Source organism: Mus musculus, chromosome 11, assembly GCF_000001635.26.
Source record: "Mus musculus strain C57BL/6J chromosome 11, GRCm38.p6 C57BL/6J".
Taxonomy (NCBI): domain Eukaryota; kingdom Metazoa; phylum Chordata; class Mammalia; order Rodentia; family Muridae; genus Mus; species Mus musculus.
Genome location: NC_000077.6, coordinates 43,200,837 through 43,217,992, shown reverse-complemented (window position 1 = coordinate 43,217,992; position 17,156 = coordinate 43,200,837). Strand labels below are relative to the sequence as shown.

The 17,156-nt window shown below is 44.8% G+C and overlaps 1 protein-coding gene, 1 long non-coding RNA gene and 1 pseudogene across 5 annotated transcripts in view; 1 reads left to right on the top strand and 2 right to left on the bottom strand.

Moving 5' to 3' along the window:
- Atp10b (ATPase, class V, type 10B) overlaps nt 1–17,156 on the bottom strand; it is a 250,122-nt gene that overhangs the window by 44,293 nt on the left and 188,673 nt on the right. For all 3 annotated transcript variants that reach the window (XM_017314606.2, NM_176999.3, XM_006533534.3), the window contains 5 exons: nt 16,726–16,853; nt 15,773–16,025; nt 14,743–14,981; nt 5,394–5,582; nt 1,443–2,043 (listed from right to left, as the gene is read on the bottom strand). In XM_017314606.2, the coding sequence (XP_017170095.1) occupies nt 1,443–2,043; nt 5,394–5,582; nt 14,743–14,981; nt 15,773–16,025; nt 16,726–16,853 (1,410 nt within the window). The remainder of the gene's footprint in view (nt 1–1,442; nt 2,044–5,393; nt 5,583–14,742; nt 14,982–15,772; nt 16,026–16,725; nt 16,854–17,156) is intronic.
- Gm12146 overlaps nt 1–17,156 on the top strand; it is a 28,471-nt gene that overhangs the window by 6,453 nt on the left and 4,862 nt on the right. The window contains exon 3 of one of the 2 annotated variants that reach the window (XR_879805.2): nt 12,156–12,253. The exons of the other annotated variant lie outside the window; for it this stretch is intronic. This is a non-coding gene — a long non-coding RNA (predicted gene 12146). The remainder of the gene's footprint in view (nt 1–12,155; nt 12,254–17,156) is intronic. 2 annotated transcript variants of the gene reach the window in all.
- On the bottom strand, nt 4,646–4,731 carry Gm51418 (annotated as a pseudogene).

Sequence of the window (17,156 nt, the reverse complement as noted above, 5' to 3'; positions counted from 1 at the left end):
TATTAGACAATAAAAATAGTTCAGGACTGGGCTGGTGGGAAGGCACAGGACCGGATCCTGCCCTTTGTTCATCTAAGCTGTGGTAGGCATCAGTCATCTATAAATCTGTAAGTCTGAGCAATGAAGCCTTTAGAATCCCTTACTAGTGCTGGGCAGAGGTTTTAGAGAGATCCTCAGGAGTGAAGAGAATTTGAACGCCACACCCATTCCTTCATACAATGCCAAGCTAAAAATATAGTTTCTAATACTGGTCTCACTAAGTACAAGGAAGTCCAATAAGTATATCTTTATACAATATAAACATCTTTTCAGATATTACTTCCTCATTGATCAAATGACCTAAGTCCAGGCTTTATGTAATCAATGCCTAATTGAACACTGCAATATCTTATCTTCAAAATCATCCCTTTTGAAGCTCACCCTTGTGAGCCCTTGGGTTTTCCCACACCAGGTTTTCAGGAACCCCAGAGTCAAACTGGATGATCAAACATCACAAATACACTAAACCTGATCTTATTTCTTCCTTCCCTTTCAAAGCATTGTCTCTTTCTTAAGGCAGTGACACTGCTATTGTGGTTTTTATTCGCAGCATCTCCAATCCATTTCTGCAATCAGGTGAAGAAGGAATAAACAAACATCTCCAGGGCAACGTGGCTCTTGCCCAGAGTGCTGTGGCTTCCTCAGCTCAGAAGCACTCATCTGCCAGAGTCTGGGGATGAAGAGAACTAATTAGCTCCCTTCTCATTCTAAACACTAATCAGTCCCCATGAACCTCTTGGCTGCGATCCACAGCTGATAAGGCTGGAGGCTCTGGGCTGCCTGGGCAATTCTGAAGCTTGGCTGGGAGCCACTATCCTGGGAGAATCATACCCCTATCACTGTCTTCTCCTTGTTAGCAATCAGAATGCGGCTGCACACCAATTCATGCTTCTCTAAAATTGGACACTGATACATAGGGACTTTGGAGCTTTTTTTTTTTTTTTTTTTTTTTTTTTGGCCCCATGCAAGTTTATGAAAAATCCATCTTGGTGGGGGTGGGCACTGGGGAAAATGATAATAAAGAGGGACACTTGAGGGACCACAGTGTGCTCTAGGATGTGACTAATGGATGTTTTGGTAGAAAGAAGCCTGGATATGGGTATGGCTAATGAATATTTTAATGAGTGTAGAAACCTGGAAACTGGAAAATGTGAAGGTAAAATAGCTTCTCTTATAAAAGACTCTACAGAGTCTTGAATGCATTAATGAACACCCCACTTCCATAAGTCAAGGTGGTGGAAAATTCAGTGTGTTCTAAGGATCTTGTTTTGAGACTATCTCATGGGCTTGGGTCCATTGCAATGTTAGAGTAAGTGACTTTTAACTTGGGTTCCTTGTCACCATTACACATTGCCCCTAGGACTATAGCCCTTGTGTTCCCGGGCCCCATGGTGGGAACTCACCACAGGCTGGATCTTCCAGCAGGTCCATGATGACTGAGTCAGCACCCTTGGTGTAGACGATTATTTCATCAGTCAGTGGGTGCCTCACCACTACTGACATTCTCTTCCGGACAGAGTCAAAGCCCAGCGTGAAAAGGAGGTCAAAGGTGAGGCAGATGCCCTGGGGCAGACGCACAGTCACCTGCTCAGGTGTCCTAGACACTAGTGTGAAACTGTAGGCACGGGCAGCATGCACTAGGGCTGCTTCATCAGGGCTTTCAGCCTCGTAGCACAGCTCTGGTTCATCTTGGCTGAGAGTTGGTGCCTCCAGCCCCTCCTCCAGAGAAGTGCCTGATTCAGACCCCAGGATGTCACCCTGCTCCCATGTGCTGCTCCGGTAGCCACCGTCAGTGGAACAGTCACCGCTACACACGGACGTGTCATCTTTCTCATCGGAGTCTATGGTGGGCAAGTTGGGTCCCAGACTCTCTCCTAGATCTGTGTCAGAGGGGGCCGTGGATGAGAATGATTGACTGAGACTCAAAAGCTTCAGCCTTTGGAAGAGCTGTTGAATCTTCTCCAAGGATGTCCCTAGAGCCTTGTTGGCTGGTGGAGTGGTAACCTGTGGTTGAGTAAAGAAAGTGCAACATCACTCTAAGCATGTGAGCTGTCTTATGCAGAATAAGAAGTCATTTTGCAATCAGAGCATTATTTGGGTCTTCTGTGGTCATAGACCTGTAGCATGGTCATAGAAAGACCCTGTGTTCTGTGGATCTCAGCCTACCCACCTGTACAAAGAAGGTGTTAGCTCAGATGTTTCCTTCTGTACCTGACCTTCTAGGTGTATAGTTTCCAAACATCCCACTCTGGTCATGGTGGAAAGAAACATAGGGGTGAAAATGAGACTCTCTACAGTACTCTTTCTCTCAGTTCAGTGCATGGTAAGCTGCTTTCTCTCTGTGTGAATCATCACATTCATTTTTTTCCCTGAAAATCTATGGGTATGGAAGCCAGGCACCCAGATGTTGAATAGATTTGCCATGATACCTCAGTGTTTTGGTAATAGAGTTGGGATTCAGTTCTGAGTTTGGGTCCAGCAATTAGCTTGGAGCTATGAGCTAGTGCCAGCCTTCTCATTAACTTGAAAACTGAAGTTGGATGCTAGCTTTCCCAAAATAGTACTTCTCAAAAATAGTTGCTTGTTCAGTTAATGCTTTCTGTCTCCTATATATCACGGAAAGTGTGTGATCATGAGGTGATTTTTCTGGGTGGTTTGAAATCTTGGCATAATGAGAGGAAGTTATAGTCTAGTGAATCCTGTTTTTTTGGTTTTATAGCCACAAGTTGCTCCAAATCATTATTTTTTTTAAAACTTTTTATTGGTTCTTTGTGGGTCCCACCTCATGCAACCTAATCCTACTCGTTTTCCCCTTTCCTCATATCCATCCTCCACCCTTGCATGCTCCTCCACAACAGAGAAAACAAAATCCCATTGTGAAAAGTATAGTGTGTCACAGTGTGTCTCACACTGTACTATCTTGTCCACACTACTTTGCTTGGAAATGCTCATTGCAATGACTTGGTTTGGAATAAAGCCTCTGGTTTCTGCTACTCTGTCAATACCGGAACCTCACTTGGACTCCTCTTGGATAGCCTGTTGTTGTCCTGTTCCATGGAGATCCTGTAGTTTCAGATTTGTAGGACTGGCCCCTTCATGCACTCTATCAGTTCATTAATGGAGATGATGAGGCAGGCCAATTCAAAGCCCTGGATCTGGGCCATGAATGGGACTTGGCTGGCTCTACCACCCTTGTCATCCAGGGTTCAGCTCTCCTGACTACCATAGATGGTGAGGGAAGTAGGGCATCTCTCCCTCATCCGTGCCGTCACCCAGAAGACAAGAGGCAGGGACGGCTCTCCCACACACACACCCTTGAATCTGGCTCACCCTCAACTGCCACACCAGGGCCAGCTCTACTGAGATGTTCAAGTGAGGAACAGGATCAGCTCTTCTGTTTTCAAGACCCCATTGGGGTCAACTCTCCTGTTCAACACCAGTGTTAAAGGTAAAAGGGAGGGGAGAAGACCTCTCCCTCTCTGACACCACTGAATAGCAGAGGAGAGGTAGGGCTGGCTCTCCTACACTCAAGTCCTTGGGACTGACTCACCTGTAACCCCCACACTCAGGGCCAGTTCTACTGTGCTACCCAGGTGAGGTGCAGAGCCTGTTCTCCCAAGTGCTGCAGCTGGTGAGGGCTAGGGTTAGATTTCCCACTCTGATGACCAGGTCTTCTGTCTGCCATAGATGGCAAGGGGCAAGAGGGTTCATCTCTCCCTCTCCATGTTACTGCACAGCAGACAAAAATAGCAGGGCCAGCTCATCTGTACCCCCACCATCAGGTTCAACTCTACCATGCTACCCACATGAGGTGCAGAGTCTGGTCTTCCAAGTGCTGCTGCTGCTGAGAGGCAGGGACAGTTTTCTTGCTCTCATGACGCCAAGGCTAGCTCTTCCAAGATGCCCAATCAAGGAGTGAGCCAGTTCTTCAGCTCTCAGATATAACATGTCCCCATGGAGCAGACCAAGGATGCCCACCTGACCTTTGGTGGCAACAGACCCTTGCTGTTGCAGGGTCATGGACCCAGACATGGCCCCCAGTGGTGCCACAGGTCAGGACCCCACCATGGTCCCAGGTGGTATCACCAGCTACTCACATCAGGCTGTTCTTCACTACCCTTGAGTCTCCAGATCTGCTTCTCTTCATTGTGCCCACATCCTTACTTGCTCTCCTTAGAGCTGCTTGGGCTCTGAGTGTCTAGAGTCATCTCAGGAGTAGTCTCAGGAACATTATGCCCCACTTGTGAATTTTGGTACCAGGCAGGGGTCATCTCAGGCATGGTCTGCTCCCCCATGCTCCCACAAGACTGTTCAGGGTCTGAATGGTAGTCATCTCAGGCTAGCTCCCTGTCTAGGCCCCATGGCATTGGTCTGGAGGTCATCCCAGGCTCGCTCCTTGCTTGCCTGACCTAGTGGTCCCATGTGAGGTTTACCTGTCCCAGGCTTACTCCCACCCAGGGTCCTCAATCCCAGATAGGGTTCTTCTAGTCTCAGGCTTGCTTCTGGTCTTGGGAGGTGTTAGGACCTACATGGCTACAGACTGGTGGTCATCTCAGGCTTGCTTTTTTTTTTTTTTCCAGGAAATGTTAGGCTCACAAATTATTCAGATGTTCAGAGCTCAGAACTCCTCTCTGCCACCTACTGGTGCATATATGACACAGCAGCCATGCCTGCAATGCGTCTAGTGGCAGGCAGATCATTATTCTTATCACTGACTTGTAGGGATCTTGGCTGAGTCTGTAGATAACTGAAGACCCATATACCCTCAGAAGTTTTCATTGTTCCACTTCATATAGACAACCACATTTCTGCATTGTTTACAAGGAAAGCACGTAACACACAAGCTTATTAATTTTAACTACAATATAAAAATAGATTCAAGTATGATGATGATATGATTTGGGAACCCTGAGTCCACAGGTGGTTCTACCACAGGTTAACCATGCTTTCTAAGTTAAGTTATTCAAGAGTTCAGACTTCACTTGTTAAGTCAAAAAATTATGCCCTTCTAAATTTCAGGGTTGTAAGTAATATACAGAAAGTAGTTAGCATTGGGACCGGGCACCCAGTCAAATGCTCAATAACTATTTACACAGTCCCTGCCCCGCAGATGATGGGCCAAGGTTGAAGGTTGCACAAACAGCTGCTCTGTAACTTTTCCCATTTAATTTATAAAGAGGGAAACAGACCTAGGAAGATCACAGGGCTGATCCAATTTTCACAGAGATGGGCTGATGATGCTGCCGCTAGCACCAAAGGGCCGTGCCTTTCTGATCAGGGATTTCCCCTTTCCCACCTGCCTTTGTACTTCTCCCTCACCATTCCTTCCCTCCTTAATCATCACTCCACCTTACCCTCTTTCTGGGCTCAGTGGTTGTGGACACCATGACGGAGTTGCAGATGGTTAGGGCGAGAAAGAAGTCAGCAATGGAGGCAGTGGTGGAGTGCGAAGGCTTGGCAGGTCTGGTATCTGAGGTCTCTAGCCACAGGGCAGCATCTCTCACTTTGCTCAGGAGGTTTTTGTCAGGAGTCACATCTTTTTCCTGGAAGAAAAACAAAACAAAACAAAACCCTAGTGAGGTCTTTTCCTGAAAGGACTGGGGAGGGAGGTCCCTCCCAGCAGGCTCTGCCTGTCTAGGGTAAGGAAAAACACCACTATCACTGCAGTCTTGCATCCAGCACATTCCTCCCTGCAACTGGACTGATCACTGCTCATACTTATTTGATTCTTCATCGTCAATCGGCTCTGTGGAGCTACTAGTAGCCAACATTTCTTCTCATCTACCATCTTCTCATCGCTTGCTCCTTACTCCTAGAGCTTGGATCCTCCAGCCCCCAATTGTATATTTTTGTACCAACTTTATACCAGTACTGCTACCATCCAGCTCTTCTTACCCTGCACATGCACATGTGCTATGCCATGTTCCCAAGACACCACTTTTTTCCCCTACTTCTTTTTTTTAAAGACTTGTTTATTTATTTTATGTATATGAGTTCACTGTAGCTGTACAGATGGTTGTGAACCTTCATGTGGTTGTTGGGAACTGAATTTTTTTAGGACCTCTGCTCACCCTGGTCAATCCTGCTTGCTCTGGTCAATTCTGCTCGCTCAGTCCCTGCTCTCTCTGGCCCAAAGATTTATTTATTACTATAGATAAATACACAGTAGCTGTCTTCAGACACACCAGATGAGGGTGTCAGATCTCATTCCAGGTGGTTGTGAACTACCATGTGGTTGCTGGGATTTGAACTTAGGACCTTCAGAAGAGCAGTCAGTGTTCCTACCTACTGAGCCATCTTACCAGCCCTTCCTGCAACTTCTGACTTTCAAAAAGATCTCCAGATCATCACCATCAGCATCTCCAACTCCTCCTGCTTCTAAATCCCTTCACAAGTTTTTTCATCAGACCCTAGTAGTCTCTGTTGCAATCTGGACACACAACCTCCTTTTATGTTTCTGGTCATATCAACAGAAGAATACTGTCCTACTCATCAAAGTCTCACCTAGATCTTAATGACCACAGAAGTGCCCGCCAGCTGCCTGTTAGATTCGATCCATCTCATGGTGATCTCTTCTGAATCACAGAAGTAAGTTCTATACTGACAATGTCCAGAGGTACCAGGCATGTAAGGCGGATGAGGAGAGTGCGCCAAGGCACAACTGAGTTCATTATGGGATAGAAAGTATTGTTAACCTGGTAAGCCACACTAAACAGTGCTGCTAGCTTTGCTCAGCAAAATGCTCCAAGGTCCTTCTGCCAAGAATCCTGACTCCTCAGGATAAAGCAGAGATGAGAAGTGACCTGTTTCCCCTTTTTCTTCTCTTTTAACTTTCTGAGATGAAACTGATCCACAGTTTTGCAATTTTTCCAAATTTTTGTAGAACTTTCCATTTGAACTGTCACTCTGGGATGGGTGCTATCCATCTTCTCTGCATTTGAATATTGTACTTCTAAAAGTAGCTCACATTTATGAAGTGCTCTCTACCTTCCCAAGCTCAGGGCATTTGTGTGACACCTGTCAGATCGTTGCAGGTTCCTGTGGAGATGTATGTAATTCTCTCTTAACCAAATCAGCCCCAGAGATTTAATCCCTGGCTCTTAGCAAGATAGGGTGGAGCTCAAATTCATATCAGATCCCTCTACAACAGACACAGCATCTTTCTTCTGGGGTTATGGCACAGGGGCTTGGTCCATTAGCACCCTGTCTGAAGTTCTGTAGCCAGACCAGCCAACACTACCTAAACACTGAGCCCTCTTCTCTTGGTAATGAGAGCTCCTATTCTTGCAGTGTTTCATATTTTCCCAGGACATCCATCATCTCCATATATCTCTGCAACTGGTATTGCTATCATCTTAGTGCTGTTACCTTTAATTTTAGGTTAGAAAACTCATGCCTAGCAAAACTTAGTGCCTTGTCTAAACTCTCACATTAAGCAAGAAATATTTCCTCAGCTGACTCTGGGTAGTTTGACTCTAGAATATCTCTTCACTCCTATACCAGGCAAGATCCTCCAGGAGAAAGAAGTGACCTTTGGGACTTCTTGAGAGACAGAGCCTTGAGTGTCTGGCATCCCAGATGCCATGGACTGGCTTGAATATCACACCTGAGTTCTCAGCACTTCGGGAGACTGTGGAAATGTTCCTCTTTCTGAAAAATGGATTTTTTTTTTTTTTTTGGTAGGGGATGATGTAGAAATGGGATTCTAAAGCTTTGCACAGAAGAAAGTTCTTTCTGGGAAGAAAGCTCAGAGGCCATCAAAGTTCAATCCTCTATTTTCCTGCAGAGAGTGAGGAAATGAACTGCTCATAATCATGTCTTGCCTTAGGGTCAGAGCCAGGTCAGCTTTCCCTCCATGAGGTACCACATCATGAACTGATCACATAGCCAGAATCACTTAGTAGGTACTTGCTCCTTGTTCAGGTATTCTAGACTCTACACGTGTCATGAGGATGGTGGCTTGTGTCTGATGTGTCCCCAGTGCCTGGAGTTAGGGCATGCAGAATGTTGAATGATTCCTTTCTAGAGCACTGATGAGTTCTTGACTCTTGTTGTTGTTCGCTTTTATTTATTTTTGAGTGTGTGTGCATGTGTCAGGATACCATGAGTAGAGGTCAGGGGACATTGCCTGAAAGTTAGCTCTCTCTTTCCACCATGTGGCTCCCAAGAATCAACCTACTTAGACCATCAGGCTAGGTGACAGACAATTTTTCTGCTTTGCTAGTTCATTGGCCCTTGACATTTCTTTATTAAAACTATTTTTTTTAAATACATCTCTACTTGATTATAAGGCAGTGTGTTATAAAAGGCTTCTGCAGGTGTTGGGTGATATGTCAGTCAATTTTTTACCTAGTCACCAGACCAGCCACTGCCCCCAAAATCTCTTCAGGGTACTATTTGCTCTGGTCCACCCTTTTCTGTGTGGTCTATTAGCACTTGTGAACTTGGCCCTTAAAACAGAGAAAAAGGTAGTTCCTTTATGCATGGCTGGTAACTTTGAAGGAAAAGAAACAGGAGGCCATTTATGGAGGGCATTTACAGTTTTTTTTTTTTTTTTTTTTTGAGCCAGAGCTCTGTGGTACGCAGACTCCCAGCTGACTGGTTTCCTTCTATTGTTAGTTAGCTGGAGCATACAGCTCTTGTGTGAGCTCTCAGGGCCCACATGAAGGAATGCTGATATCATTAGGCCACCTTTGCTGATATTAGATACATACCCAAGTTCTTTGTTAAATACCCTCATTTTATATCATCTACGCCAGGTCTATCATTTTCCGTTTTGATTATGAGGCAAAGGAGGCTCATTAATATTAAGTCATTTGTCTTAGATCTCAGATCCTGTGCCAGGACCCCACATTTCTTTATCCATAAACATGACTTCTTAAATGATATGGTGGTGCCTCCCAAACTGGGGTTGAATTCAGGCCTCCTGTAATGGACCTGGGCACCTGTATGCCTAACTAGCTTACAGGAGGGCTTGTTCTGCTGGTTAAGGAGCACAGCTTGAACAGCAAAAGTGTGTGCCACATGGTGGTCCAGTGGTTGCTCTTCCTTTCTGGCTGGACTATATTCCTACACTGAAGTTTGGGGAGAACAGGTCCACTTCTATTCTGCTATTCTCCCTTCAAGTATGTGCAAATATGTGTGTGTGTGTGTGGGTGTGTGTGTGTATGTGTGTAGGTCAGAGGTCATGCTATATGCTGGGTGTCTTCCTCAATTACTTTCTAGTTTATTTTTTGAGTTAGGGGCTTTAACTGAACATGGAGTTCCCTGATTGGCTAGGTTGGTTTGAATAAGTTTTAATAAGCTACTCAAATCACACCATCACTGTTACTGATTGGGGATGGCAACTTCTCCATACAGAAGTCTCCTAAGCCATTGGTAGACAGAAGTAGGCTACTCGGCCCTTAGCTTGCAAGGAGGCATGGCTCCTCTTGTGACTCCATCTTCCTTACTTCTCCATCTTGCATCTTTCTTCCAGCTATGGATGAGCACCTCCACACGCTCTGCCTTGCTTGTACAGATTTTTCTCCTGTCACACCTGCTCCTCATTCAATGGCTGCTGCTGTTTAAGTTCCCCTGGTTACCCTCCACCCATTCAGGTGCTAGAGCTAGGCCTGGAGCGTCCCTCTGCTAATCTCTTATAATACATTTGTACCCACTCCCAACAGTAGTTACTAGTGTCCTAATTGCTCCTTCATTAGTTTGTAAATTCCTGAATTGAGGGGACACTGCCCTATTAGACTTTATACGCCCACTGTCTCGCTATTGTATTCACCATTGAAAGGATGTTAACAAATGTTGATGGATCGGCTGACCAAATAAATGAAAGGATATTCTAAAGAGATGCTGACAGTAACCACAGATACAGTCGACATAGTAGGGAGGAAGCAGGCCTTTCTGTTTGTTGTTGGTGGAGGGACATGTACAACATTTTGGGAAAAGTCAATTGACTAAAAACTGCACAGACATTCCAACTTAGCAATTATGCTCTAAAAATTGATATTGTAAAAAGCCTGCTACACCTGTATAAACCCCCAATGGTTCAACCATCCAACAAGTTCCAACAGACACTGAAAAAGAAAACTGAGGCTGCTCTATACCAAACTTATAGTGTGCCTGAACATAGGACACATTCTCTATGTCATGTGTATGTATGTGTGTGTGTGTGTGTGTGTGTGTGTGTGTGTGTGTGTGTGTGCGTTTAATAACAAAGTTGGGGCTGGAGAAATGACTTGGTAGTTAAAGTGCTTGCTCTGAAGAATGAAGACCAAGATCAGACCCTAGCCCTCATGAGTTCTGGGTAGCTTTGGCAGACCACCTGTAATTCCAACCTCAGCAGACAGATGGGAAATCCCATAGCAAATTGCTTAGCTAGAGTAGTCCTATCAGCAAGTCCAGTGTTTGATTGGCAGACCTTACCACAGTGAGTAGGGTAGTAGAGTGGTCAAGGATGACGTGCTGATCTTTGGTCTCCACATGTGCATGTGCATACAGAGACATAGTTATGCACAGCCATGTGGACACATGTGTGCCCACACATTTTAACGTGCGTATACACAGAGAGACCCGTATGAAATCAGAGAAAAGGCAAAGTGCAAAAGTTATTTGATCAAAGAATCATCATCTATTTGTGTGTGTGTGTGTGTGTGTGTGTGTGTGTGTGTGTGTGCGTGTGTGTGTGTCTATATGCTCTATAGAGGCTTCTGTTTAGGAAGGGTCCTCTGGAAAGGCTGCATAGGCTCCTGGGGGATGTTTGTCTCTGGTGGAGTGGGATGGAAGACAGCACCATGTGGCCTTTGATCCCCTTTCCATTCCTAGCTGTATGTTGGTATTAATAGCATGGAAATAGGACTTTCTTGTTGCTGGGGGAACTGAAGGTTGAATTTGTTTCAAGATAGTGACATTTATGTTCCGAGGTTGTGGTCTTGATGATATTTAGTTTGGATTAAAAACTGGGAAGGCACAAACATTCATCCAGATAACACACAGATTGTTAAAGCAAGCTAGGTAAGTATAAGGCAAATTCACTGTGGCTACCCCAGAAGGTTTTTTTCTGATAGTTTTTGCCCTTCCATTTGGGTCCCTGGAGACTAAGGACAGTCCTGCCTTGTGTGGTCACATTACTTACAGAAAGATATGTGTATCTGCCTGATTTAATCAGTACCCTTATCTAACCTCACAGAGGCAGCAGGCATATGCTGGTTGCCCTGACAATCTGCAGGAGTCTGGGAGTGTTTCATAGAGGAAAGAAGCTGCCCCTAGGCACCTCTTTCAATTGTGTCTACTGCATTCTCTAGAGGTGGCAGGGTAGGGGACGTGCCTATAGAAGGAGTGATGGAGGAAGCTGCAGAGGCCCAGTGCAGCTCTATACCATGGTTGGGATGATGCTCGCTAGTCTGATGATTTTTGTGAAATATTGTGCAAGTGGCTCTTGGAATCAGGGACTCTGCTTGAATCTTGGCTGCTTGCAGACCAGGGCAAAAGGCATTTTATTTTCCATCTGCCAGTGCTGTTAAACATCGGCTGGGGATGTGCCAATTTCATAAGTATATTACCCACCTTAAAACCACAGGTTTATAGCATGTAATTAGGAGATAATCGCTGATGCTTCCTCATGTTTAGTAGCAAAAGAAAAAAAGCAGACCCAGTTTTGGTTGTTGCTGCTACTATTGATTCTTAATTTATTTTGGGTTTAGATTCAAGGGTCAGGGAGACCAATAGCTGGTCTCTTGAGAAGCTTGTAGACTGCTGTCAACTCCTGGTACCTTGGGGGTTTCTAAGGCAAGCTCTGACTCAGTTCTAAAGGGAAGGTGGAGATGGGGTGGTTCTGAGAGATGCTTATGCCAGGCCGGATGCCGACTGGGCAGGTGGAGGAAAGCACCAAGACAGGTAGGAAGGGTGTAAGCTGGGCAAGCCTGTCACAAATAGATGGAGGCAGACCTCTGGAGAACTACCTGGGGTGACACCCAAGTCTGCAGTGTCCTCGTTTAGAACCTGACAGCAGCCAGCACAGCATCAGAGCCAGTGGGTATCTTTAAAAATATTTATTTTTATTTTAGATATAAGTGTTTTGCCTGCACATATCTATCTGTACCTTGTTTGTATTGTGCCCACAGAGGCCAGAGGGCGTTAGATCTTCTGGAGCAGGAATCACAGAGGGTTGCAAGTCATCATATGGATGCTGGGAACTGGATGGAGGTCCTCTACAAGGGCAGTGAGTATGCCCTTTCACCATGGAGCCATCAATCCAGTGAGCATCTTTAGAGACAGCACAAGTCTCCCCTTCCAGCCAAGGATTCAAGTGCTTAGCTGAGCCATGTATGTGTGGTTTTAGTCAGGATGTCAATGGCTTATCTAGAGAGAACCCCAGTCTTGCCTGCCCCTAGAATCACTAGAAATGGAAATGATAATGTTCATATCCATAGACAACATGTATTAGAATCTCAGGGGAATAAGAACAATCTTCCTTCCTTCCTTCCTTCCTTCCTTCCTTCCTTCCTTCCTTCCTTCCTTCCTTTTGTTCAAGACAGGATTTCTCTGTATAGTCCTGGCTGTCCTGGAACTCACTCTGTAGACCAGGCTGGCCTCGAACTCAGATACCTGCCTGCTTCTGCCTCTCAAGTGCTAGGATTAAAGGTATGCACCACCACCACCCAGCAGGTCATGCCATCAAATAAGAACTTTTCTTTAGAAAGGTCACTTCAAATGTGCACTAACTGTCTGTCTGTCTTAGAAATATGATGAATCAGAATTGCCCATAATTTAATGAAGGAGGTGCCTATAATTCCAGTTCACTCTGTTTGCTGAGTGTTAAGTAAGCTTACTCATAGTAGAGCTGAGATGAAGACCTGAGGCCGGAGACCAAGATTGGCTTGATTTGTAACTGAACAGGATTTTGAGGTCAGCATAAACATTGCTTTATTTGATTTTGGGAACATCCTAGTAAGAATTTTATGTATTTTCAGGTGATTAAAAAAGGGATAAAAAGAGATTAATCATATTATGAATTAATAAGCCAACAGCATAGCTATATACCTATCTTTTCAGACTTATTGTCCAGCCCCTTCCTGAACAATTACCCAAAGTTGATGTTTTACTAACACCAGATTCTTGGCTATACATAAAAAGAACACATTGGTGTCTCTTTCTATCCATGTCATAGGTGGTGAGTTCATTATCTGCTTTCCTTATTGCTCTGGGATGAATGTAGAACTTGTTTTAGAAACCGCTAACCAGTACAGAACACTATAGTCTATGTTATGGGGACAGTTTGGGGTTAGACCATCTCGCCCATTGCCATCAGCTAAGGGCCCTCCATCAAATTTATATTGACTAGAAGAGATTTTTTTTTGTTTTGCTTTTTAAATCACTGCTGCCAGAATGCTTCCAAGTCTCCTTCCCTATGTCCTTGGGGCTGGGGGCATTCATTATTAGACACATAAGATGACTGCCATACCTAGAACCGTGAAGTTCCAAAGACATATAGACTAGGTCCAATGAGACTTCATTTAAGCAACTGAAAAAAATATCATATAAAAATGTAGACGAGCACTTCACTCAGAGGTGTAGAATTAAAGAAGAGGGTGCGGGGAACAGAACTCTGGTTCTCTGTATGAGCAGCAAGAACTCTTTAGCTGCTTAGCCATCTCTCCAGGTCCACACTGTGGCATTTTCTAGGATTTGTGATGCTATGTTTCTGAATATGTGTAGAGGAAGGAGTGGAGCAGGAGTCAGCAGACTCCAGCTCTGGCCTTGACCTCCAGGGACTGCTGTGCAATTTGAGAGACTGAATTTGGAGTCTTCATTTGCTATTGGATGCCTAGCAATGACTTTGAAGGGATCAAAAATGAAAAGACAAAAGTCAGAGCAAAGTAGAACTCTCACACGGGAACCACAGAACTAATCTAAGGGACAGAAGCAGCTAGACAATTTGGATATAGATATTCACTTCCCAGCTCTCTAAAATTCCTCTTTGACTCCTGCTAAAATATTTTCTCTCACCTTTCTTCAAGTGCACAAAGCCTAAAAGACCTAAGCCTTTTGTCTTTCTAGTTTATGGAAGTACACACATAACAAATATTTATTCTTTCTTTTAGCTCTATAATTGGAAAAGCGTGCATAATGAGGAGGCTGCTGGCTCTTAGCCATGGCCCTGACAAATGGAGGAGGGAGGGGTCCCGGGGAACTGAGGAGTGTGCCAGCCATGTGGGATGGATTTTTTAACTCAAGCTAATCATTGCCATTAGGAAACCCTGAATTAGTACAGGGGATGCTTCTAATTCCATTTGCAGAAGAGGATAAATCAAAGAACCTCCAAGTTTCCAAACGTGGAACATTTGGAATATACAACATTTGGAAATAACAATTATATGCTGACCGAACATTGTGTGAGTGCCATTTTGAGCACTCTTCACACTTTAATTTTTTTTTAAATTAATTACAGGGTTTCATGTAACCTGGTCTGGCCTCAAACTCACTATGTAGCAAGTTCTGGGATTATAGGTGTGCAATATCTTACTTGGTTTATGAGGTGCTGGGATGGAACCCAGGTCTCATGTTTGCTAGGAAAGCACTCTTCCAAGTAAGCTACACTCTTGACCCCAACTAATCAGGGTTTATAGAGGCTCTGCTATATCCTAGAGCCTTCTCTTATTTTCCTGACATAATTTGTTTGTGATTCAGTGAATACAGGCAGGTACTTACTATTGAGCTGCTGAAGGCCACAGGAGGCTGTGAGGTTTCCCACCTCCCCACAGATCTTTGTCGGCAGTGGCTCTGGATTGGAACCCGGGCACTATGGCATCTCCTCAGAGGCTGGGCACCTCCTTGGCTTCTCATCGTTGTTGAGCCCTGGGCCCATCTAGGTGGGAAGGACAGACATTGGTACTGGGTCCACTCCTCACCATCTGAGTCCAGCTCCTTTGGCATCTCCAGTCTCTTGGCTGTAAGAAAGGAATCTTGTCATGTCCTGGCTGAGCTGTGTTTGGGGGATGCTAGACTTCAGGGGTTGGGGTAGAGTGTAAGAAAGTTTTATGGAAAACTGTATCTGGGTTGCTTAGATGGGAGAAAGTATGTGACCTTGTTCTTTGACTCCAACTCAGGATCATTTTGAAGATTTAGTAACCTAATTTGTAACAGTGACTAGCAAGCTGGGTACCTGTAGCAGTAGCTGTTACATTATTAAAAAGAAATAAGAGGCTCCCATGTAAATGGTGAATGATCACCATAGTAAAGTGGATAGAGTCATCTATAATATCTCCTGCTTTCTCTTTATCGTGTGTGTGTGTGTGTGTGTGTGTACTACTTAGTTCTATATGTTATCTTCAGACATGAAAATTTACAGTCCAGACTGGTTCACATTCTAAATTAAAACACTGACTTGGTGAAATCTAAGACATCTGTTAAAATGGAAGGCATTTTCTAAATATGCCAAATTTGACCCTGTGCCTGTACCTAGATCTGCTCTGACACACCAGGTAATATCACTGAAGAAATTTCTCAGCCTGGCTTCATGACTGATACACAGTTGGGATCCATTCCACCTTAGCCCATCTTTGATGTAAACATACTTTGCTGTGTTGAGGGGTAAAGCAACTTGCCAAAATGCCACAGAACCTCTCTCTCTCTCTCTCTCTCTCTCTGTGTGTGTGTGTGTGTTGGGGGGATGGGATCAAGATAGTGTCCTTGTTCCCCTGTTCTCTTAAGAGAGCAGGGCACTTATGGACCTTCATACCATTTTCTTGGTGACAATATTCGCTGCCCACAATGGTACAACGCCTGAACACCATCTTGTTTTCCGTCAGGGTCCCTGTCTTGTCAGAGAAGATGTACTGGATCTGGCCCAGGTCCTCTGTAATATTTAGAGCTCGGCATTGAATAGACAAATCAGTTTCTTCATCATATAGGTCAAGGTCGTTGTGAAGGAGGAACACTTGCCCAAGTTTTACCAGCTCAATGGACACATACAAGGAGATCGGGATCAACACCTGAGGGGAGATAGATTCACACTGTGTCATAAACCGACTTGATCCCTGTTCCCAGATCCTCAACTGTGGGTAACAAAGGCATTTGAAAGAAAGATGAGGACAGCTCACAGCATGAATTTTTTCTGAGAAATTCTGTGTCTCTTGGAATCCCCAGGGCAAACGGAGAGGAGACATGCCTCCTCAGTCCCTGTTGCCTGGAGTGAGGCAGACACTCCTCACTGGTTGTTCACCACAGCATGACGGAGTATAGAAGCTCTAGCACCACCTTTGAGAGACCTCTGAGATTCTCGGATCTCTGTATCATGGAGATTCACAGGCACCGTTGTGAGTGTTCAGGCTTTTGCTGATTATGTTCACTAGTCCAGTGCCTGATGGATTAATCTAACTTCTGATTCGTTTCTATCCCTAACTCTTGGGGCGAGAGTCCTTGGTAGCTCCCTGTGCTGTTTAATTTTCCTTTGGTCATGGGTTTTAGTAGTTTTCCTGCTCTGTATCTGGCAAAGGGATGCACACATGTTGCTGCCTCACTCTTTAAACCTTCTCCAGCAGCTCTCTGAGGGGTTGTCTTGACGTTACCTTCAATGTGAATACTTGATAGTCTATCAGAAAGCGGTAACGATCTTCCCATCTTGTCCTTGTTACTTCTTTCTGAGGCTAGCACTTATTTTCCTTTAAAGCTGTAGAGTTAGAGAGCTCCTACCTGGAGTAAGATGATCATTGTGAGGAACATATAGAAGCCTCCAAGGGCAAGAGAGAGGAAGTTCCCATCGGCATCTGGCACGTCAAAGGGAGGATGTTCTTTAAAGGTACCGTTCCAGAGGCTGTGGCCTGAGAAGAAGCAAAACTAGGCTTGAGACACAATCTCTCCTTAGTCCTTAAGTTATCAGGTACCTTTAGGCAGTTCTGAGTGGGTACTTTAAGAGCCCATTTCTATTTATTTATTTATTTATTTATTTATTTATTTATTTATTTATTTAACGTATTCACTTTACATATTGCTCACTGCCCCCTTTCTGCCATCCCCTCCCACAATCCTTCCCTCCATCCCCCTCCCCTTCTCCTCTGAGTGGGGGGGGTGGGGCTGGGTATCCCTCTACTCTGGCACATCAAGTCTGGGTGCGAGTCTGGGCA